Source organism: Amblyraja radiata, chromosome 35, assembly GCF_010909765.2.
Source record: "Amblyraja radiata isolate CabotCenter1 chromosome 35, sAmbRad1.1.pri, whole genome shotgun sequence".
In the NCBI taxonomy this organism is placed as follows: Eukaryota; Metazoa; Chordata; class Chondrichthyes; order Rajiformes; family Rajidae; genus Amblyraja; species Amblyraja radiata.
In genome coordinates, this window is record NC_045990.1 from 11,040,366 (window position 1) to 11,063,475 (window position 23,110).

Genomic DNA, 23,110 nt, shown 5'->3' on the forward strand with positions numbered 1-23,110 from the left:
TGGCTCGAAGGGCCGAATGGCCTACTCCTGCACCTATTGTCTATTGTCTATTGTCTATTGATATGGGGAGAAGGCAGGAATGGGGTACTGATTGGGGATGATCAGCCATGATCACAGTGAATGGCGGTGCTGGCTCAAAGGGCCAAATGGCCTACTCCTGCACCTATTGTCTATTGTTTAATCCTCCTTCACCACTGGGGGACCATTGTACTGGATAACTGATAACTGGCCTGTTGCTTAAATAGGTAACTCTGGAGAACATGGATGGGCGACTTGCTGGCACCCGTCATAGTCGCAGCCGGTCTCCGAAAGATTTCCAAATGTTGAAAATCCAGAAGCGATCAGAATAAGGTACGACTCTTTGGGCGACTACTCACGACCATACAGGCGTCACCCTGAACATGGATAGGAAAAGATTAGAGGGGTGTGGGTCGAATGCAGGCAGGTGGGACAAGTGTAGCTGGTGTGGGCAAGTTGGGCCGAAGGGCCTGTTTCCACGCTGTATCACTCTGTGAGAGTCAATGAGTGGGTGATAAGCACCAAGTGTGGGTCCTGTGGACTCATTGTGGGCACAACACAAGTGCCAGCAGTTCTGAACACATTGTCCTTGGCAGCTTCCTCGGCTCCCAGCTTCAACTGCATTTTGTTGAGGGTTTAGCAGGGTCAAGGGGAGGGGGGAGTGTCGGAGGGAGGGTGTCTGTGGCTGGATCAGTGTCTACTGCAGCCCAGCCCAGCCTTGTCTAAGCAGGGGGAGTATCCATGATCTCGCAAGGACGGCTTGTTCCCTGTTAATGAGTCTGAATCATCGGCCATATCGCCTTCCACTCCCAGCCCAAGCTGACCTTGAAAGGCAAACAGTCTTTGTCAACACTAAGGGATGAGAAATAATATTCACTGGCATCACCACATCCATGTCTCAGTGTGTTCTGAAGTGCCAGAGCCTGGAGTGGCTGTCAACCACAACCATTCATATAAATAGGCAATAGACAATAGACAATAGGTGCAGGAGTAGACCATTCGGCCCTTCGAGCCAGCACCGCCATTCACTGTGATCATGGCTGATCATCCACAATCAGTACCCCATTCCTGCCTCATCCCTATATCCCCTGACTCCGCTATCTTTAAGAGCTCTATTTAACTCTCTCTTGAAAGCATCCAGAGAATTGGCCTCCACTGCCTTCTGAGGCTGAGAATTCCACAGATTCACAACTCTCTCCTCGTCTCCGTTCTAAATGGCCGACTCCTTATTCTTAAACTGAGGCCCCTGGTCCTGGACTCCCCCCCAGCATGGGGAACAGGTTTCCTGCCTCCAGCGTGTCCAATCCCATAATAATCTTATATGTTTCAATAAGATCCCCTTTCATCTTTCTAAATTCCAGTGTATACAAGCCCAGTCGCTCCATCCTTTAAGAATTAAAGGACATTCCTTCAGGAAGGAGATGAGGAGGAATTTCTTTAGTCGGAGGGTAATGAATCTGTGGAATTCTTTGCCATAGAAGGCTGTGCAGGCCAAGTCAATGGATATTTTTCAGGCAAGAGATAGATTCTTGATTGATTCTTGTCAGGGGTTATGGGGAGACGGCAGGAGAATGGGGTTAGGAGGGAGGGATAGATCAGTCTTGATTGAATGGCGGAGTGGGCTTGATAGGCCGAATAGCCTAACTCTGCTCCTATCACATGAACATATCAGACAACAACCGTGGACAGTTATTCAACCCTAACTCAAGTAAAGAAAGCTATTTCCCAGAAGAGTCCTTCAATGAGCTGTCCACCATTCTTTTCCAATCAGTCCGTCCCACCCCGTCTCCATGGCGACCTTTCTCTTGTTCTGCCGGCCTGGTGATAGTCCGTGTAAGAGTCAGACCTGTACAGCATGGAAACAGGTCCTTCTGCCCGCCTTGTCTGTGCCAACCATGTGGGCATATTGGGCTAGTCCCACTTTGTCTAGAGTTGGCCCACAACTGACAATAAAACTAAACTGAACTGAATCTCCACCCATCCACATATCTGTCGAAATATCTTTTAAAGGTCATAATACTATCTACTTCTGTGGCTTCCTCTGGTAGCTTATATTCCTTAAGGCGTCAGCACGGTGGTGCAGCGGTAGAGTTGATGCCTACTAGTGCCAGAGTCCCGGGTTCCATCCTGACTTCAGGTGCAAGTTCCCCCTGTGACCGTGTGGGTCCGGGAACAGACGAGGTGGCCGAGAGGTTAAGGCGATGGACTGCTAATCCATTGTGCTCTGCACGCGTGGGTTCGAATCCCACCCTCGTCGTCACCTGTTCCACACACAGCCCGAAGTTGGTAACGATTTTGGGACTGTTTCCACGATGACAATTCCAAGATTTTCCATGGAGATATCCAACATCTCTGGGGAGAAGGAATCATCTGGCGGGCAGCATCTCTGGGGCGATGGAATGAGAAACGTTTCGGGTTGAGACTGGACACGTTTAGACACGGAGAACTGGAGACTAGTGCTTCTTAAACTAGAGGTGTTCATGAAGGATGAATGACTTAATTTATTCAGATATTATACACAAGGGAGAATGAGACAAAAAAATAAGTCTGTGGAATTCTCTGCCTGAGAGGGCGGTGGAGGCAGGTTCTCTGGATACTTTCAAGAGAGAGCTAGATAGGGCTCTTAAAGATAGCGGAGTCAGGGGATATGGGGAGAAGGCAGGAACGGGGTACTGATTGTGGATGATCAGCCATGATCATATTGAATGGCGGTGCTGGCTTGAAGGGCCGAATGGCCTACTCCTGCACCTATTGTCTATTGCTCCGGTTTCCTCCCACACTCCCAAGAAGTGCAGCTTTGATCATGTTAATAATCTGTTTATTGTTATTTTATGATATTTTATTTGATTTGTATAATAAAAAATTAAAAAAAAAAGAAGTGCAGGTTTGAAGGTTAATTGGCTTCGGTAAGTTATTAAATTGTCCCTGGTGTGATTGCTGGTCAGCACGGATTCGGTGGGCTGAAGGGCCGGTCTCCACGCTGTTTCTCCAAAGTCTAAAGCCTGTTCAGATATGGACTACCCTCTGGGTGTATGTTTCCTCTGAGACTCCTCTTACATCTCTCTCCTCTCACCTTAAGCCTACGCTCTCTAGTTTTAGGATCCTCTATCCTGGGAAAAAGACTGTGACGTTCACTTTATCCATGACTCTCATAATCTTGTACACCTCAGTCAGGTCACCCCTCAGCCTCCTATCCAAAGAGGAAGACCCAACCTATCCCTATCATTGTATGGGGTGCCGTCGAGTATGGCTGCCCTGACACCAGCTGTTAGTCCTTTCACCCTTTAAAAAAAAATTTGAGTGAGTTAAAAAGTGTCATTTTTTTAATGTGGGGTTGGAGGTGGGGGTAGGGGGAAACTATTTTTCTCAGTCCCTACCTGGTCGGAGATGCGTCTTTCCTCCGAGCCGCATCTTCGCCCCTTCCTCGCTGCCTACCACCGGAACTGGAGTGGCGTTTCCTGCCGGGACCAGCCAGGACTTCGGTTCTGGACTCCCCCAACATCGGGAACATGTTTCCTGCCTCTAGCATGTCCAAACCCTTAATAATCTTATATGTTTCAATAAGATTCCCTCTCATCCTTCTAAACTCCAGAGTGTACAAGCCCAGCCGCTCCATTCTCTCAGCATATGACAGTCCCGCCATCCCGGGAATTAACCTTGTAAACCTACGCTGCACTCCCTCAATAGCAAGAATGTCCTTCCTCAAATTAGGGGTCCAAAACTGCACACAATACTCCAGGTGTGGTCTCACTAGGGCTCTGTACAACTGCAGTAGGACCTCCTTGCTCCTATTCTCAATTCATCTTGTTATGAAGCCCAACATGCCATTCGCTTTCTTCACTGCCTGCTGTACCTGCATGCTTACTTTCATTGACTGATGAAACCCTATGGCTAAAGAAATTCCTCCTCATCTCCTTTCTGAAGATTACGTCCTTTATTCTGAGGCTGTGCCCTCTGGTCCTAGACTCTCCTACTAGTTGAAACATCCTCTCCACACCCACTCTATCCAGGCCTTTCATTATTCGATAAGGCCCGAGTGCAGGCCCAGTGCTGTCAAACGCTTCTCGGACGTGAATCGTGGCCTTTCATTATTCCCTGGACCTGATTATCTGTGTGGGTAAAAATGTGAGGGAGAAAACATGTTGATGGTGCTGCCACACGAACAGTTTAAAAGGGATCAAAAATGACTTAGGTTACCCAATCTGCTCATTTCCATGTTGTTATGAATGTATAAATCTCCGAAGCTGGTGTGGTCTGGAATGCTGCCACTGGAAGTTAGTGAACAAGGAGAATCAGTGTGCTCTTTAGCAATCAGTGGCTATGAAACGACTTCTTTGCGCATCTGAACTCCAAAACGTCACCACATTGCTGTTCATTAGTATGGGTGTCAGGGCTTAGAATCATAGAGTGATACAGCATGGAAACAGGCCCTTCGGCCCAACTTGCCCACACCGGCTAACAATGTCCCAGCTACACTAGTCCCACCTGCCTGCGCTTGGTCCATATCCCTCCAAACCTGCCCTATCCATGTACCTGTCCAACTGTTTCTTAAGCGTTGCGATAGTCCCAGCCTCAACTACCTCCTCTGGCAGCTTGTTCCATACACCCACCACCCTTTGTGTGAAAAAGTTACCCCACAGATTCCTATTAAATCTTTTCCCCGTCACCTTAAACCCATGTCCTCTGGTCCTCGATTCCCCTACTCTGGGCATGAGACTCGGTGGGTCTACCCGATCTATTCCTCTCATGATTTTATACACCTCTATAAGATCACCCCTCATCCTCCTGTGCTCCAGGGAATAGTTTATCAGGAGAATAGGATTAAGAGAGGAAGATAGATCAGCCATGATTGAATGTTGGAGTAGACTTGATGGGCCGAATGGCCTAATTCTGCTCTGAGAACGTATGAACAGGCCTACTCCCAAATCAGGCATCTGAACCATCCCATCACCAACTAGAGAGTGGTCCTGACCCACCATCCACCTTATTGAGGCCCTCGTACTACTATCTTTAACCCGATTTTACCTTGCCTTGGATTTTGAATAATCAATGGTTTCAAAGGTCTGTTTATTGGCACGTGATAGCGAGCCAGGTGTTGTGAATCAAAGTGATTTTTATTAAGGCAATATACGGAGAACAGCACACACAATGACTGGAGAGGGATTTCCCAGAGATCTGACTATATACCGGGGCACATCCCTTCACCACATGATGACTCCTTCCCGCCAAACACAGTCACATGACCCCGCCAGCCCTAGTACCGAGGGTTCGCTCAGTAAGTGGCCTAACCACCAGGTGGCGCCACTACATGTACCAATTAAGGTAGATTGACACTCAATTACCATACGGCCATACTGAATTGTCAGTCAAATTCAGATCGATCGATCCTGAGATGCAACTGCAGAAATCTCAGTCGTTTCCAGATTTAGGGACATTCTTCTCCGCTGTTATCACGCAACATAACCGTCCTACCACCAACTAGAGAGCAGTCCTGAGCTACCATCTACCTCATTGGAGACCCTCGGACTATCTTAAACCAGACTTCACTGGACTTTATCTTGCATTCAACGCTATACCCCTTATCCTGTATCTGCACACAGTGGACGGGGATCATGACGGAAGCCACCTCGTCACAGACAGACAGCACCGCCTCCCAGAACTTCCTGTCCTCTATCACGGAGGTCTTGGAGGACAGCAAGAAGGAGAGTCTGGACCAACCACTGACCCTAGAGGAGCTGACTGGCTCCATCCGCTCCTTTGACTCGAGTAAAACTCCCGGAAGCGATGGCTTACCGGCCTAGTTGTATTCGGCTCTGTGGGACTGGGTGGGCCCGGACCTGCTGGAAGTGTACAACGACATGCTTCTAGCCGGCAGCATGTCAGACTCCATGAGGAAGGGCAGCATCACCCTAATCTACAAGCAGAAGGGGGAGATGAAGGATATAAAGAATTGGAGACCCATAACATTATTGAATGTAGATTACAAGATCCTGTCTAAGGCCATCGCCAACCGGGTCAAGTCTGCTCTGGGACGGGTGATCCACCCGGACCAAACCTGTGCTGTACCCGGCAGGAAAATCTCAGACAGCCTAGGGCTGCTGAGAGATACCATCGCCTACGTGCAGGACAGACGGGTGGATGCCTGCCTAGTCAGCTTGGACCAGGAGAAGGCCTTCGACAGGATATCGCACACGTACTTGAGGGACGTGCTCTCCAAAATGGGTTTTGGGGAGGGAATCCGAAATTGGATCCAACTGCTCTACACCAACATCCGTAGTGTAGTCCAAATCAATGGGTGGGAATCAGACAGTTTCCCTGTAAGGTCTGGAGTCAGGCAGGGTTGCCCTCTCTCTCCTGTCTTGTTTGTCTGCTGTATTGAACCTTTTGCCGAGTCCATCAGGAAGGATGCGAGCATAAGAGGAGTGACATTGCCAGGCAGTGGGGGCATTCAGGTCAAGACCTCCCTGTACATGGACGATGTCGCCGTCTTCTGCTCGGATTCAAGGTCGGTCCGCAGATTGATCAGCATCTGTGACCAGTTTGAGTCGGCCACGGGAGCCAGGGTGAACCGCAGGAAGAGCGAGGCCATGCTCTTTGGCAACTGGCCCGACCGATCTTCCATCCCCTTCACCATCAAGCCTGACTTCTTGAAGGTGCTGGGGATCTGGTTCGGGGGGGCTGAGGCGAGTAACAAGAATTGGCTGGAGCGGAGAGCCAAGGTGGGGAGGAAGCTGGAGCTGTGGAGGCAACGCTCCCTCTCCATAACCGGGAAAAATTTGGTCATCAGGTGTGAGGTGCTCTCGGGTCTGCTGTACTTGGCACAAGTGTGGCCTGTCCCTCCCTCCTACGCCACGGGGATCACCCGGGCCGTCTTCCAGTTCATCTGGGGGTCGAGGATGGACCGGGTGCGACGGGTCACAATGCACAAGTCGGCAGACAACGGGGGTAAAAGCGTGCCCAACGTCATCCTCACCCTGATGGCCACCTTTGTGTGTGGCTGCATCAGGCGGAGTGTAAAGCCAAGGCACGTGGGCACTAAGTGTCACTACCTGCTGAGGTTCTACCTGTCCCCGGTGTTGCGAAGGATCGGCCTGGCGCAGATGCCACGCAATGTGCCAGTCAGCTGGACATTGCCGCCCCATCTGTCGTCTGTGGAAAGGTTCTTCCGGACCAACACCTTTGACCACAAGTCCATCGGGCAGTGGTCAGCACGGAATGTCCTGCAGGCACTGCAGGGAAAGGACTCGATGGATCCGGTGGCGTGGTTCCCAGAGCAGACTGCCCAGCTTGTCTGGCAAAATGCCTCATCGCCAGAACTGACCAACAAGCACCAAGACCTGGCTTGGCTGGCGGTGAGCCCTCTCAGTTAGATCCTTCCTGCACCGTCGGAACCTCACTACCAGCGCACGCTGCCCCCGGGACGGTTGCTATGGAGAGGAGACGGTTGCCCACCTCTTTGCAGAGTGTGGATTTGCAAAACGAGTCTGGAGAGGTATGAAAGGGTCCCTGGAAGGATTTATCCCGAACAGCTCCGTCACAGAGGACTCTGTGAATTACGGACTGTTCCCAGGGACACATTCAGAGACTGACATCGAGTGCTGCTGGATGGTCATCAACTCGGTGAAAGACGCCCTTTGGTCTGCCCGAGCGTTGCTCACCACCCAGCAGAGCAAGATGTCCGTCAGGGAATGTTGCCGACTGGCCCACTGCAGACTGCAGGAGTACGTGCTAAGGGACTCGCTGAAGCTTGGTGCAGCCAACGCCAAGGCTCGGTGGGGGAGGGCCACAGTCTAGGGTCCTTCCGCTGCTGGACATGGGGGGCAGGGTCTGGTGGAGACGCCCTTCAAATTAAATTAAGGGAAGGTATCCCACACCAGAGGGCCACATGAGTGGCACGGGTGGGGGACATTTTTTGTGGAACTTGAAATGTCAGATGGAAATTTTCGCACTGTGTACACATTGTATATATTTATTACTTGGACAGGGGCCACAGAGTGGCACTGGTGGGGGACTGTTTGGTGAAATTTGACAAATGTAAAAAAAATTGTACTGGAAAAAATTTGTATAGTCTCCGAAAATGTCGGATGAATTTTGTTTGAATGGTTCAGGAATTGTATATATTTACCAATTGAATAAAGTATATTTTGAAATTAAAAAAAAAAAAAAAAAAGGAAGCCACCTTGTGGCCATCGCCGGATGCACTCAGTGACGCGTCGGGCGACCGATCCTGTCAACATGTTGGACGATGACAGAAGCCAACAGCGAGCGAGTTACGCGACTTCTGACACGCGAGCGAAGGAACACAGTGGACGGATTGACTGCAATCATGTATAAGCTTTCCACTGACAGGCCAGCACACAAACAAAGCAAGCTTTTCACTGTACCTCGCCACATGTGACAATAAACTAAAATAAACACAATTTACAGAAGCCTATTAACCTACAAACTTGCACATCTTTGGGATATGGGAGGAAACCAGCGATGAACACGTGACTATAATAAACTAAACTAAACACAGGAGGCAAAGAACTGGTCTTTATTTGCTGTTAGATTTCAGATTTAAACAAGAAGACAATAGACAATAGGTGCAGGAGTAGGCCATTTGGCCCTTTGAGCCAGCACTGCCATTCAATGTGATCATGACTGATCATCCCCAATCAGTACCCCATTCCTGCCTTCTCCCCATATCCCCTGACTCCGTTATTTTTAAGAGCTCTCTTAAAAGCATCCAGAGAACCTGCCTCCACTGAGGCAGAGAATTCCACAGACTCACCACTCTCTGTGAGAAAAAGTGTTTCCTCGTCTCCGTTCTAAATGGCTTACTCCCTATTCTTAAACTGTGGTCCCTGGTTCTGGACTCCCCCCAACATCGGGAACATGTTTCCTGCCTGTAGTGTGTCCAAGCCCTTAAAAATCTTATATGTTTCAATGAGATCCCTCTCATCCTTCTAAACTCGAGAGTGTACAAGCCCAGCTGCTCCATTCTCTCAGCATATGATAGTCGGTGCAGACTCTGTGGGCTGAAGGTCCTGTATCTTCCAGGGAATGTAAGTTGAAGCTTACTATGAAGAGAGATTATAATCATTAATATAAACCAGTTTATTGGTTTTACAATGCCTCACCGCACAAGAATTCTTTTCAACCCACTGTGACTGCTTGAAAAAACATAAGAGTTTACAGGAGGTGGAACGGGCCGAGCCCAGACAGGGTACAACCAGGTTACAACTGGAGTCAATGCCAACTCACAGTGGACAAGGTCAGAATAGGGGCAGCCACGGTGGCACAGTGGTGGAGTTGCTGCCTTACAGCGAATGCCGCGCCGGAGACCCGGGTTCCATCCCGACTGCGGGCGCTGTCTGTACGGAGTTTGCACATTCTCCCCGTGATCTGCGTGGGTTTTCTCCGAGATCTTCGGTTTCCTCCCACACTCCAAAGACGTACAGGTATGTAGGTGAATTGGCTTGGTAAATGTAAAAATTGTCCCTAGTGGGTGTAGGATAGTGTTAATGTGTGGGGATCGCTGGTCGGCACGGACCCGGTGGGCCGAAGGGTCTGTTTCCACGCTGTAACTCTAAAACTAAATATGTGAGACTGCACAAGGCAGTTAGCTCCAGGCCGCTCCACCCTTCAATAAGTTCATGGCTGGTCCAATCTGGTCTTCAACAACCTTCTCCTCATCTTCTCCATGACGGAAGACTTCAGGGAACAAGATCTCCACAAATACATATTCACTGATACCACCTCATATGGGGGATAGATAGCGAACGCACCCAGAGTCTGGGGAAATCAAGGACCAAAGGACATGGGTTTGAGGTGAGGGGGGAACGATTTAATAGGAACCCGAGGGGCAACTACTTGTTTTAATTATTAATTTACATTATTTATTATTATTATTATTAATTTGCATATTGTGTAGGACGAGAGGTCATAGCCTCAGAATTAAAGGATGTTCTTTTACGAAGGAGATGAGAAATGTCTTTAGTCAGAGGGTGGTGAATCTGTGGAATTCTTCGCCACAGAAAGCTGTTAAGGCCAAGTCAGTGGATATTTTTAAGATTAGTACAGGTGTCAGAGGTTATGGGGAGAAGGCAGGAGAATGGGGTTAGGAGGGAGAGATAGATCAGCCATGATTGAATGACAGAGTAGACTTGATGGGCCGAATGGCCTAATTCTACTCCTATCACCTTACATGGGTGTATGGGACAAGATTCCAGAGGATGCAGTTGAGGCAGGTACTATAACAGCATATAGAAGACATTTGGACAGGTACATGGCTAGGAAGTTTAGAGGGATCTGGGCCTAATGTGGGCAGGTGGGACGATTGTAAATGAGATATCTTGTTCAGCATTGACAAGTTGGGCTGAAGGGCCTGTTTCTGTACTGTACAACAGTGAATCCACAGGCATCAGATTGGGAACTCCATAGATGAATCATGCTTCAATCGAAGAAATTCTTCCCCATCACCATCTGGAATGGGCCACTCTATATTCTACAACTCAATGGGTTATGTATTGTCACATGTACAGAGGTACAGTTACAGTCAAATCATACCGTACATAACACAAGTACAATAGATCCTCTTCTGGAACAGCAGGCACAGAGTCACCACCTTCCAGGGTGTTTCCACTAGTGGAAGAGTCTAGGACTAGAGGTCACAGCATCAGAGTTAAAGGACGTCCTTTTAGGAAGGAGATGAGGAGAAATTTCTTTAGTCAGAGGGTGGTGAATCTGTGGGTTTCTTTGCCCCAGAGGCTGCGGAGAGCAAGTCAATGGATATTTTTAAGGCGGAGTTAGATAGATTCTTGATTAGTACGGGTGTCAAGGGTTATGGGGAGAAGGCATGTTCCCGATGTTGGGGGAGTCCAGAACCAGGGGCCACGGTTTAAGAATAAGGAGTAAGCCATTTAGAACGGAGACGAGGAAACACTTTTTCTCACAGAGTTGTGAGTCTGTGGAATTCTCTGCCTCAGTGGAGGCCAGTTCTCTAGATACTTTCAAGAGAGAGCTAGATAGGGCTCTTAAAGATAGCTGAGTCAGAGGTTATGGGGAGAAGGCAGGAATGGGGTACTGATTGGGGATGATCAGCCATGATCACATTGAATGGTGGTGCTGGCTCGAAGGGCCAAATGGCCTACTCCTGCACCTATTGTCTATTGATGGGCCGAATGACCCAAGTCTACTCCTAGAACCTATGAACATATTTCAGGTCCGGACCAGTATCCTTTTGTGCTCCACAAGTGTTGCTTGACCAGCTGAGTTACTCCAGCACTGTGTCCTTTTGTGTAAACCAGCACCTGCACTTCCTTGCCTCTACATTTAGCTGGCCACAGTTGGAGGCCCACACTGCCACTCAAGTAGCAGCCAGACCAGTAGGCAACACATTTGGAAGGATTGAATCACAATCATTTTTTAAATATAGTTTTCAAACATTAAAATTTTATTTTAAAATGTAACTTACATTTTCAGCAGCTTTGGAACCAATGATGATTCCACCCCAAATACCAACTCACGATGAACAGATTGTCTCTGTTGCAAATCTATCCTCAACTAGGGTGGAGAGTCCAGAACCAGGGTTAGAATTAGAGGCCAGGACTAAAAGGCATAAAAAGGAGATGAGGTGGAATTTCTTTAGCCAGAGGGTTGCGAATCTGTGGGATTCATTGCCACAGACGGCTGCGGAGACCAAGGCATTGGGTATTTTTAAAAGCAGAGGTTGATAAGGTTCTTGATTAGTACGGATGTCAAATATTACAGGGAGAAGGCAGGAGAACGGGGATGAGAGGGAAAAATAGATCATGATGGAATGGTGAAGTAGACTCAATGGGCTGAATGGCCTAATTCTGGACATCTTATGATCGAATAAAATTTTTTAGTTTAGAGATACAGTGCAGAAACAGGCTCTTTGGCCCACCGAGTGGCTCGGTGGGCCAGGCTCTTTGGCCCAGGCTCTTTGGCTCCGACCAGTGATCACCCCGTACACTAGCATTATCCTACATCCACGAGGGACAATTTACAATTTTAACAAGCCAATTAGCCTACACACCTGTACATCTTTGGAACGTGGGAGAAAACCGGAGCACCCAGAGAAAACCACGAGGTCACAGGGAGAATGTACAAACTCCACAGACAGCATCTGTAGTCAGGATCTAAGCCGGGTCTCTGGTGCTGTGAGGCAGCAACTCTTACCGCTGCACTGCCCATGTTATTAAGTGCCTATGATCTTCTCTGTAAAAATCACTGCAGAACCAGGAGTCACAGCCCCATGCATGGTAATAACACCAGAGGCAGCTGGGCTGCTGTGTGAGCAGGAACCAGACCAGGGTGACACCATCCCAGCAAACGGAAAGGTGTAAAGGCGTTATGGCGGCACATTAGAAGTGCCGCATACTGCGCCAGAGACTGAGGTTCCATCCTGACTACGGGTGCTGTCTGTGTGGAGTTTGCATGTTCTCCCTGTGACCTGCGTGGGTTTTCTTCGGGTGCTCCAGTTTCCTCCCACACTCCAAAGACGTGCAGGGTTGTAGGTTAGTGTGTGTGTGTGTGTGCATGCGTGTGTGTGATAGTGCGTGTGTACGGGGTGATCGCTGGTCGATGCGGACTCAGTGGACCCAAGGGCTTGTTTCTACACTGTACCTGTAAAGTCTGGTCAAAAAAACACACAGCTTTAACTGGAAAGGAATATTTGTGTGCACACATTTTCTCTTCGCCCTTTTCTTGAGGAGAGCTGGCAGTAGTGTGGAGTGCTTCATGCAAACCAAAATGCACTGTAGCAGCACTTTATTCTGACATACTAAATTAAAAACTAGATTTACACATTTTCGTAACTTAAATTTTTGTGCTCCTCAATCTTCAGTTCTATTACAAAAAGATTACTGATGTTTAAAAAATAATAATTTAAAGTGTCAGTTCCTTAAACATCTTCAGCAGCTTATCCTGGTCTATGATTAGCCATAGACACCAGTAGTAGCGGGAGAAGTTGGTGATTTGCTTTTGATGGACAAAGTTTGGACACGATGCAGGAATAACATGTATAGGATGGAAATGCAGATGCTGGTTTAAATCGAAAATAAGGAAGGGTCTAGACCTGAAACGTTACCCATTCCTTCGCTCGAGAGATGCTGCCTGTCCCGCTGTTACTCCAGCGTTTTGTGTCTAGCAGGAATGACATGGATCGGTGACGGGTCCCTTTAGACTGATTATAGCTGGAGGGAAAAAGCAGGGAGAGAGGTGAGGGTGGAACAAAGCCTGGGTGTGATGGGCGGATACAAAGTGCTGGAGTAACTCATCGGGTCAGGCAACATCTCCGGAGAACATGGATAGGGAATATTTTGGGTCGGGACCGTTCTTGATCTTGTATCAAAAAACTCATTTTGATCATTTTTGCAATGTATATGATTTTCAATATGTGTTGATTTAACTTTAGTTGTTAGTTTATTAAATTAATTGATTGGTCATCGAAACACAAGAGGGACATAACATATGTAGGAAGGAACTGCAGATGCCAGTTTACACTGAAGATAAGACACTAAATGCTGGAGTAACTCAGCGGGTCAGGCAGTGGAGGGTTTGGATCCACAACGTCACCTACTCCTTTTCTCCAGAGATGCTGCCTGACCCGCTGAGTGACTCCAGCATCGTGTCTATCTTAAGGGCCTGTCCCACTTGCCGATTTTTCCGGTGACTGCCGGCATCATTGACTGACGTATCAGGTCACCGAAAAAGTTGCGGCGGTGATGCGGCATGATGACGTATGACGCGCGGTGTTTTTCCAAGTGTCGCAACATCTTTTTTGTCGCCGCTGGATTTTGAAATGTTCAAAATCTTTTGGCGACCCTGATATGACGCCGGCAGTCGCTGAAAAAATCGCCAAGTGTGACAGGCCCTTTAGGGAGAAAATATATATGGGGATTTTTTTTTGTTGATAAATGTAACTTGATTGTTAATTGATCTGCATTCCAGCACCTTTTATCCACACAGCATTTAATTGGCAGTGGGCAGTTTACTGCAGATTAATCCTTTTGATAGTTCACAAGTCCTAGTGTATCTCTCACTGACTGGATGACTGAATGGAATCAATAAACAGCCTGAAGACACAAACGGGCTGCTTTTCTGCAAGGAACTTGTACACGCTGCTTACCAATTAAAACCGCGGGATGGTCCACTCAGCAATTAAACTCCTCGATCAAACACTGGTGGGAGGAAAACCCAACAGTCAAAAAGCAGCCTTAAGTTCGATTTGAACTGAAAGTGCTGGAGTAGCTCCGTGGGTCAGGCAGCTTCTCTGGAGAACATAGATAGGTGAAGCTTCAGCCGAGACTCTTAGCCAGAATCTAAATGAAGTCGTGCCGGCTAATGCTAAATGTCTCAAAGCTAGACAACTATCGTGCTTCGGGTTTTATTCCCTACTATTTTCTAATTTATTCACTAGAGCAGCTAAAAGTAGATCACCCAGCACAGGAAAGGCACGGACAACGAGTCTTCTCCAGTGGATGAGAACATCACTGAACGGCAGGTGCATCATCGATTTTTCGGCATACGGGGTTTTCCAGCATTGCCTTTAATCTGAACAAAATTCCAAGAGCGTGCTTGTAATACGCCCCTGAAGTCCCCCTGGAAAATGTGGCGCTGAGGCTGGGTGAGGCGGCCGATCTCAACCTCATCGGGACTTCCGCGGCCGATCGGCGGGTTGAATTTGCCCCCCCTCCCCCCACTGAGGCCGGGGTTCTGGAACTCTGGCCCAGCTGGAGCCGGCAGATCCGTTCCCATGGCCAACCTTGCAGGCCGGTATCTCGGCTCCTCGGAGGACCGTTCCGGTGCCGTTGGACTCCGTGACCTCCGTTGGTCCGGAAAAACGGAGAACCCAGAAAGGCTCTGGAACCAAGCGTGACGAAAAATCAGTGGTGGACCTGTACCTGAAATTATAATCTGCTGACAATCTGAAATAAAGGTATCGGCAATGTGTATTTATCTGAGACTGTGGGAGGGTGGTGGACCTGTATTTAGTTGTGGATCTAATCTATTCAACTATTAAGAGAGCGGGCCATCATTCAGTTTCCTACGCTGGGGGGATATGGAGAGGCAGTGGAAAGGTCCAGGAGAGATCGCAAGGCCTCCAATTCTAAATGTTAAGATCACGAACACGAACTGCCGTTAAGATCACGAACACTGAAGAAATGTTCCCTTCAAATCGACATAGATGGAAACCTGCACTCCGGCAGCATTCCTCTGTGCAATAAATATATTGGACACGCCATTGATCATTTAGTGTGGCGTCAATGATAAAAGCAAATATAGAAGTCTCCTTGGAATAGTTGTACTGAGTTGCTCCCGGTATCACCTCAAGGTCCTCAGGACAAGGCCTTCACAATGTCTGGAGGCTTCCCGGAGGATTTAGTGTGGGACGCACGCAGGCAGCTGGAATCACGAGCAGCATCCTCAAGTGGGTCAGTTCACCAAGAGTGTCTCCTCATATGTGGTCATTCTGCAGGGGAGACAAATTGCAATTAGATTTTGCTGCATTCATACCAACATAGTACAAATTACCAACTAACCTAGTTGGAGCTTCTATCAAACTCAGGAATCCGAGCTGGGACGTCTGTGGGAGTGGTCCACCACCAATTTTCCATCAACTGGCACATCCTTTAATCCGGACAGATTTACAAGCACTTTCAATGCCCCCCGGAAGTACCCTCGAAAATATACTGCCTAGGCCGCTTGATCTCGTCCTCATCGGGACTTCCACAGCGATCGGCCGGTCGAATTTGCTCCCTGATGCCGAGGCTCGGGAACTCTGGCCCAACCGGAGCCTGCAGATTTGTTCCCAAAGCCAACTTCCAAGGCCAACTTTGCAGGCCAGTATCCGTGACTGGGTGGATTTTGCAGGCAAAAGCTCACTCGAGCCCAATCGCGAACCATTTTAACTCCTCTTCTTGTTCTCATGCTGACCTTTCTGTCCAGGGCCTCCTCCACTGCCAGAGCAAGGCCACATGCAAACGCTGCCGCCCAGAACACAACGCGCCTCATGCAACAGCGCCCCCCTAGAGCCACAACACAGCGCCCCCCAGAGCCACTGCGCCCCATGCAACACAGTGCCCCCTAGAACCCCCCCACACACACAGCAGCCCCCCCTCCCACAGTCAGCGCTGCCCCCCCTGCAACACAACGCCCCCTAGAGCCCCCCACAGACACAGCGCCCCCCAGAGCACAGTGTCCGCCAGAGCACAGCGCCCCCCAGAGCACAGTGGGCCCCAGTGCACAATCCGCCGAGCACAGCGGGCCCCAGAGCACAACAGGCCCCTGCTCCCTCCTCACCTGTCGCAGCAGCAGAACAAGGAGCAGACGGAGCTCTCCACCTGACGGAACTTGCCAGAGTTGGGAGCATCCGTGCACTCCGCGATGAATTCACGCAGCTCTATGGGGTGGACCCCACTGATCCCGTGGTGCTGAAACAGAGCATTAACAAAGACAATAATCACACCGGTTAACTGGCAACATGTCAGATAGAGACACCAACACATCACTAAAAGCTGGGGTAACTCAGCGGGTCGGGCAGCATCTCTGGAGAAAAGGAATAGGTGACGTTTCAGGTCTGAAGATGGATCTTGACCCGAAACGTCACCTATTCCTTCTCTCCAGAGATGCTGCCTGTCCCGCTGAGTTACTCCAGCTTTTTTATTTTTTAGAATTAGAATTAGATTCCTTTATTGTCATTCAGACCTTTCGGTCTGAACGAAATTATGTTGCCTGCAGTCTACAATCAACTGAAACTCATTGAATCTCAGCAGTGCTGGTCATTTGTACACAAGGAGTGAATGCGTTTGTCTCGAGGTCGCGTAATTTGCGTGCCAAGGACACGTAAGTGGGACAGGGGCTTTAGTCTCCAGGTGACTTTTGGGCTGAGGGCGAGAATGACAAAGGGGAAGCTTGTTGAAGCACATTAGCCAGCGATCGATCACATTTGATACAACAGCACCCCCGTGTGGTTGGAGTAAAATAGCCACCCATACAAGTTCACCCAGTTAAGTCACAAGGGGAAGGTACACAAAAATGCTGGAGAAACTCAGCGGGTGCAGCAGCATCTATGGAGCGAAGGAAATAGGCAACGTTTCAGGCCGAAACGACTGGTCACAAGGGGAATTTAGTTTAGTTCAGAGATACAGCGCGGAAACAAGCCCGTTGGCCCAGCAAGTCCACGCCGACCAGCGATCCCCGCACACTAACACTATCCTACACACACCAAGCCAATTAACCTACAAACCTGCACGTCTTTGGAGTGTGGGAGGAAACCTGAGCTCCTGGAGAAACCTGAGCTCCCACGCAGGTCACGGGGAGAACGTACAAACTCCTCATAGACAAGCACCTGTAGTCAGAATCGAACCCAGGTCTCTGGCGCTGTTGGGCAGCAAATCTATCATTGTGCCACGAGAAGGAGTAACTCAGCAGGTCAGGCAGCATCTGTTACACCAGCACTGTGTCCTGAGAAGAGAGGATGGTTGCTTCCCGATGTTCAACTCACAAGTTCACAAGTTACAGGAGTAGAATTAGGCCATTCGGCCCGTTAAGTCTTCTCCGCCATTCAATCATGAAGAAGGCACTCGACCCGAAACGTCACCCATTCCTTCTCTCCAGAGATGCTGCCTGTCCCGCTGAGTTACTATAGCTTTTTATGTCTCTCTTCGGTTTAAACCAGCATCTGCTGTTCCTTCCTACACATTCAATCATGGCTGATCTCTGCCTCCTAATCCCATTTGCCTGCCTTCTCCCCATAACCCTTGACGGAGGCAACACTCAGGCCTGAGTCTGACTAGTGGTAATTGGGAATTCAGGATTTCCCTTTCTGCATATTAAGCCTGCGCATACTGGACCTGGTGCAATGTTACCTGTTCTTCCATCCACCCTCCTCCTTCCCGCTTCACCTTGAAGGTTTCCGAGCCACCCGCCAAATTTAACGCTATGTCCTCATAGAGGGCGCGGCGGTGTAGTTGCTGCCTAAAGGGCCTGTCCCACTTTCACGACCCAATTCACAACCTCTCCCGAGTTTGCCCTTGACTCATACTCGCAGCATAGTCGTCATGAGGTCTTAGGAGGTCGTAGGTAGGTCGTGATGCTAGTCGTAGGTACTCGTGGCATCAAGCAGGCCGGGGCATTTTTTCTAGCCTGATGAAAAATGTCCACGAGTAAAAAAAGGTCATGAATTAGGTGGCGAAAGAGGGACAGGCCCTTTACAGTGCTTGCAGCGCCGGAGACCCGGGTTCCATCCTGACTACGGGTGCGGTCTGTACAGTTTGTACCTGCGTGGGTTTTCCCCGAGATCCTCGGTTTCCTCCCACACTCCACGGACGTGCAGGTTTGTAGGTTAATTGGCTTGGTTTTGTATACTTGGTATAAGTATAAATTGTCCCTAGTGTGTGTGGGGTAGTGTTAAGGGCCTGTCCCACTTACGCGACCTTGGCTCGCAAATTACGCGACCTCGTGGTCACTTGAGGCATACGGGCACCGTATGGCCGCGCGGGGCCGGTCCCACTTGGTAGCGCGGAGTTGTGCGGGGCTGGTCCCGACATCGCGCAGGGCTCCGAAATTCTTGCAGTGACCGAAATCTTTGCGCGCCAATGGCCTGTCGGCATGCAGGCGCATTGCGGTCGTACGCAGTGTCTTGACGGCGTACGCCTAGCGGGTGGCGTTGCATGATGACCTCACCGCCCGGCATGGCGTTGCGTGATGACGTCACCGCCCGACGCCGTGCGACGCCCAAATTCAGTCGGCCCGCCTCCTGCCCAGCTGATTGGTAAGCATGATGAAATGACGTCACGCGCATACTTAGCGCTAACTTCACGTGAACTCCGCTTCCAGTTGGTCGCGCCAAACGCACGGAATCGCATGTAAGTGAGACAGGCCCTTTATTGTGCGGGGATCGCTGGTCGGCACGGACTCGGTGTATCGCTAAACGAAACTAAACGTGTGGCTACAAACCTTGATGGCTTCATAGGAGCCAGTGATGAGGGCGATGAAGAGGCTGAGCACCATGTAGATGAAGAGACTGATGAAGCTGTACAGGTAGACCTGGCTGAACAACCAAACCAGCGTACTCTTCTGCCGCATGTGTGCGAACGTCACAAACATGTCGTCCCCATTGATGAGCGAGAACAAACACTCCGAGACCATCGAGAGCGTTCGGAACTGCAGGGCAACAAAGAGATTTACTTAAGAGACTTTCAGATAGGCATAAATAGCAAGGAACTGAAGAAGGGTTTCGGCCCGAAACGTCACCTATTTCTTTCGCTCCATAGATGCTGCTGCACCCGCTGAGTTTCTCCAGCATTTTTGTGTACCTTCGATCTTCCAGCATCTGCAGTTCCTTCTTTAACACAAGGAACTGCAGATGCTGGTTTCAACTGAAAATAGACACAAAATGGTGGAGCAACTCAGTGGGACAGGCAGCATCTTTGGATAGAAGGAATGGGTGACGTTTCGGGTCAAGACCCTTCTTCAGACTATAGGCAGGAAATGGAGGAATAGTTTAGTTTTAGAGACAGCATGGGAATAGGCCGTTCGGCCCACCAAGTCCATGCTGACCGGTGATCACCTGTACATCAGTCTGAAGAAGGGTCTTGACCCGAAACTTCACCCATTCCTTCTCTCCAGTGATGCTGCCTGTCCCGCTGAGTTGCTCCACCATTTTGTGTCTACTTGTACATTAGCCCTATCCTACACGTTAGGGGCAATTTTCAGAAGCCGATTAACCTACAAACCCGCACGGCTTTGGAATGTGGGATGAAACCAGAGCACCCGGAGAGAACCCACACGGTCACAGGGAGAACGTACAAACTCCGTAGACGTATTACCTCCGTACTGAGGTAAGGATTGAACCCGGGTGTCTGGTGTTGTTATGCCCCTGTCCCACTTAGGAAACCTGAACGGAAACCTCTGGCGACTTTGCGCCCCACCCAAGGTTTCCGTGCGGTTCCCGGAGGTTGCAGGTAGTGGAAGCAGGTAGGGAGACTGACAAAAACCTCCGGGAACCGCACGGAAACCTTGGGTGGGGCGCAAAGTCTCCAGAGGTTTCCGTTCAGGTTTCCTAAGTGGGACAGGGGCATTAGGCAGCAACTCTACTGCTGCACCAGTGAGCCACCCAGCTGCGATAGGAGTGTGTGGAGCCTTCACGCCCACGTTGGTTTTGCATACAGGCTCAGCAGCCTCACAAGGTCCAGCCACCAAGTTCAAGTTCAAGTTAGTTTATTGTCATGTGTCCCTGTATAGGACAATGAAATTCTTGCTTTGCTTAGAGCTTAGTGCTTTGCACCAGAGCTCAATAACAACTCCAAGGTCAGACGCACACGGGTTATGATTGGCGAGAATGTATGTAAAAGGGGCTTGTGGAATAAACGTGACACAAGGTGTCTCAAGTCAAGTCAAGAGAGTTTCTTGTCCAGGTAGGACAATGAAATTCTTGCTTGCTGCAGCACAAGAGAATATTGTAGGCATGATACAGAACAGATCAGTGTGTCTAAACAGCATGTTCAAGAAGGAACTGCAGATGCTGGAAAATCGAAGGTAGACAAAAATGCTGGAGAAACTCAGCGGGTGCGGCAGCATCTATGGAGCGAAGGAAATAGGCAACGTTTCGGGACTGAATTGAACCCGAGTCTCTGGCGCTGTGAGGAGGCAAACACGACTGCTGCACCACCGTGCCACCCTACAGCACCAACAGCAGTTCAGTCTCCACTTCTTCCACTCCCTTTACTCTGGGAGCCAACGTCGCCCCAACGTACCTTGTCGTGATAAGGGCCCAGCACTATCCACCCGCAGAAGCAGTAACCCATGTAGATGACAGCAACGCAGCAGCAGAAGCGGATCACATTCGGGAAAGCGACTCGGAGAGTTACGATGAGGATCTGTAATGAAGGGAGTGCCCATTAATGACCGAGGTTGGAGGCTGCCGTGTAGACACACACACACTCAACCACCCACCCACCCTAGTTAGAAACATAGAAAATAGGTGCAGGAGGAGGCCATTCGGCCCTTCGAGCCAGCACCGCCATTCATTGCGATCATGGCTGATCGTCCCTTATCAATAACCCGTGCCTGCCTTCTCCCCATATCCCTTTACTCCACTAGCCCCTAGAGCTCTATCTAACTCTCTCTTAAATTCATCCAGTGACTTGGCCTCCACTGCCCTCTGTGGCAGGGAATTCCATAAATTCACAACTCTCTGGGTGAAAACGTTTTTTCTCACCTCAGTCTTAAATGGCCTCCCCTTTATTCTAAGACTGTGGCCCCTGGTTCTGGACTCGCCCAACATTGGGAACATTTTTCCTGCATCTAGCTTGTCCAGTCCTTTTATAATTTTATATGTTTCTATAAGATTCCCCCTCATCCTTCTAAACTCCAGTGAATACAGTGAGTTGTGACCTGATATATAAATATATTGCACAACAAGAGCTCAAGGGAAAACACTTCGGACAATGTTCAGGAACCAATAGCCTAGTTCGGAAAGGCATCTTAAGGAGTCCCTGCAAGATCGGTGCGTAGTCTTGATGCACCCGGGAACGTGGTATTCCCCACAAATGGATACATGTGATAATTCATCAGAGTTGCACAGAGGTTCATCAGTCACAGGAGCAGAATTAGATCATTGGGCAGTCTACTCCGCCATTCAATCATGGCTGATCCATCTTTCCCTCTCAAATATGGGGAGAAAGCAGGATTTGTGTACTGATTTTGGATAAATTGTGCAAGAAAGAACTGCAGATGCTGGTTGAAATCGAAGGTAGACACAAAATGCTGGAGTAACTCAGCAGGACAGGCAGCATCTGTGGAGAGAAGGAATGGGCGACGTTTCAGACTGAAGAAGGGTCTCGACCCTAAACGTCGCTAATTCCTTCTCTCCATAGATGCTGCCTGTCCCGCTGAGTGACTCCAGCAGTGTGTCTACCTACTGATTTTGGATGATCAGCCACGATCATGTTGAATAGCTCGAAGGGCCGAATGGCCGACTCCAGCACCTATTGTCTATGCTTCGATGTTTCTAACCCCATTCTACTGCTTTCTCCCCGGACCAGGGAAAACAAGGTTGAATGCAAGGATAGCTTTCAGGGACATATGTGCGGACGGAGATGGCTGGGATGTCCAAAGAGTAACGGGTGATTTAGTCGACTTTAGGCTGATTGAAGGATTTATAGATAGAAACAATTTAGTCCATTCAGTAAGATTAGGACAAGAAGGAACATTAGAATGAGTCTACATGGTTTGGAGGCAGGAATAGGAACCACTTCTTTCACACAAAGTGTGGTGGTGGCTTTCACTCATCTCCAATACACCAATAACCTTGGGGAGGGGGGACGGGAGAGGGAGGGAGAGAGGCGGTTGGGGACATCAATGTAGGGTTTCAAGACCAAATCGGACAGGTAAATGCAGTCGTGACAAAGCTCAGCCGCAGTCATAGAGTGATACAGTGTGGAGACAGGCCCTTCAGTCCAACTTGACCCCACCGGCCAACATGTCCCAGCTACACTAGTCCCACTTGCCTGCGTTTGGTCCATATCCCAAGATACAAGATATTTTATTATGACATTTGAACCTAGGTTCAAACGAGATATGGTTTCTGCAGTCATACAAACAAGAAAAAAAACCAAGACACAATTAACACAAACATCCATCACAGTGAATCTCCAAACATCTCCTCACTGTGATGGAAGGCAAAGTCTTGTCTCTCCCCTTTTCCCTCCAAACCTGTCCTATCCATGAACCTGTCCAACTGTTTCTTAAACGATGGGATAGTCCCAGCCTCAACTACCTCCTCTGGCAGCATGTTCCATACACCCACCACCTTTTGTGTGAAAAAGTTACCCTTCAGATTCCTATTAAATCTTTTCCCCTTCACCTTGAACCTATGTCCACTGGTCCTCGATTCCCCTACTCTGGGTAAAAGACTCTGTGCATCTACCCGATCTATTCCTCTCCTGATTGTGTACTATTACACATTTACCTGATCTATTCCTCTCATGATCTAAAGGTCTCCATAAGCCTCTATAAACCATGGATTAATTAAACAGCAGCAGAGGCTTTAGCAACTAAAGTTACAAAATAGTGTTGA

At 49.1% G+C, this 23,110-nt stretch overlaps 1 protein-coding gene and 1 non-coding gene across 3 annotated transcripts in view; one reads left to right on the top strand and one right to left on the bottom strand.

The window, feature by feature from the left end:
• The first annotated feature begins 2,193 nt into the window (after positions 1-2,193).
• Positions 2,194-2,275, top strand: trnas-gcu. Its single transcript has one exon. It is a non-coding gene; the product is annotated as a tRNA-Ser (tRNA).
• Positions 2,276-13,842: 11,567 nt separating this feature from the next.
• mcoln1 (mucolipin TRP cation channel 1) overlaps positions 13,843-23,110 on the bottom strand; it is a 44,310-nt gene continuing 35,042 nt past the window's right edge. For both annotated transcript variants that reach the window (XM_033012247.1, XM_033012248.1), the window contains 4 exons: positions 20,787-20,909; positions 18,988-19,194; positions 16,330-16,460; positions 13,843-15,499 (listed from right to left, as the gene is read on the bottom strand). In XM_033012247.1, coding sequence (XP_032868138.1) covers positions 15,463-15,499; positions 16,330-16,460; positions 18,988-19,194; positions 20,787-20,909 — 498 coding nt within the window. In that variant the 3' untranslated portion in view covers positions 13,843-15,462. The remainder of the gene's footprint in view (positions 15,500-16,329; positions 16,461-18,987; positions 19,195-20,786; positions 20,910-23,110) is intronic.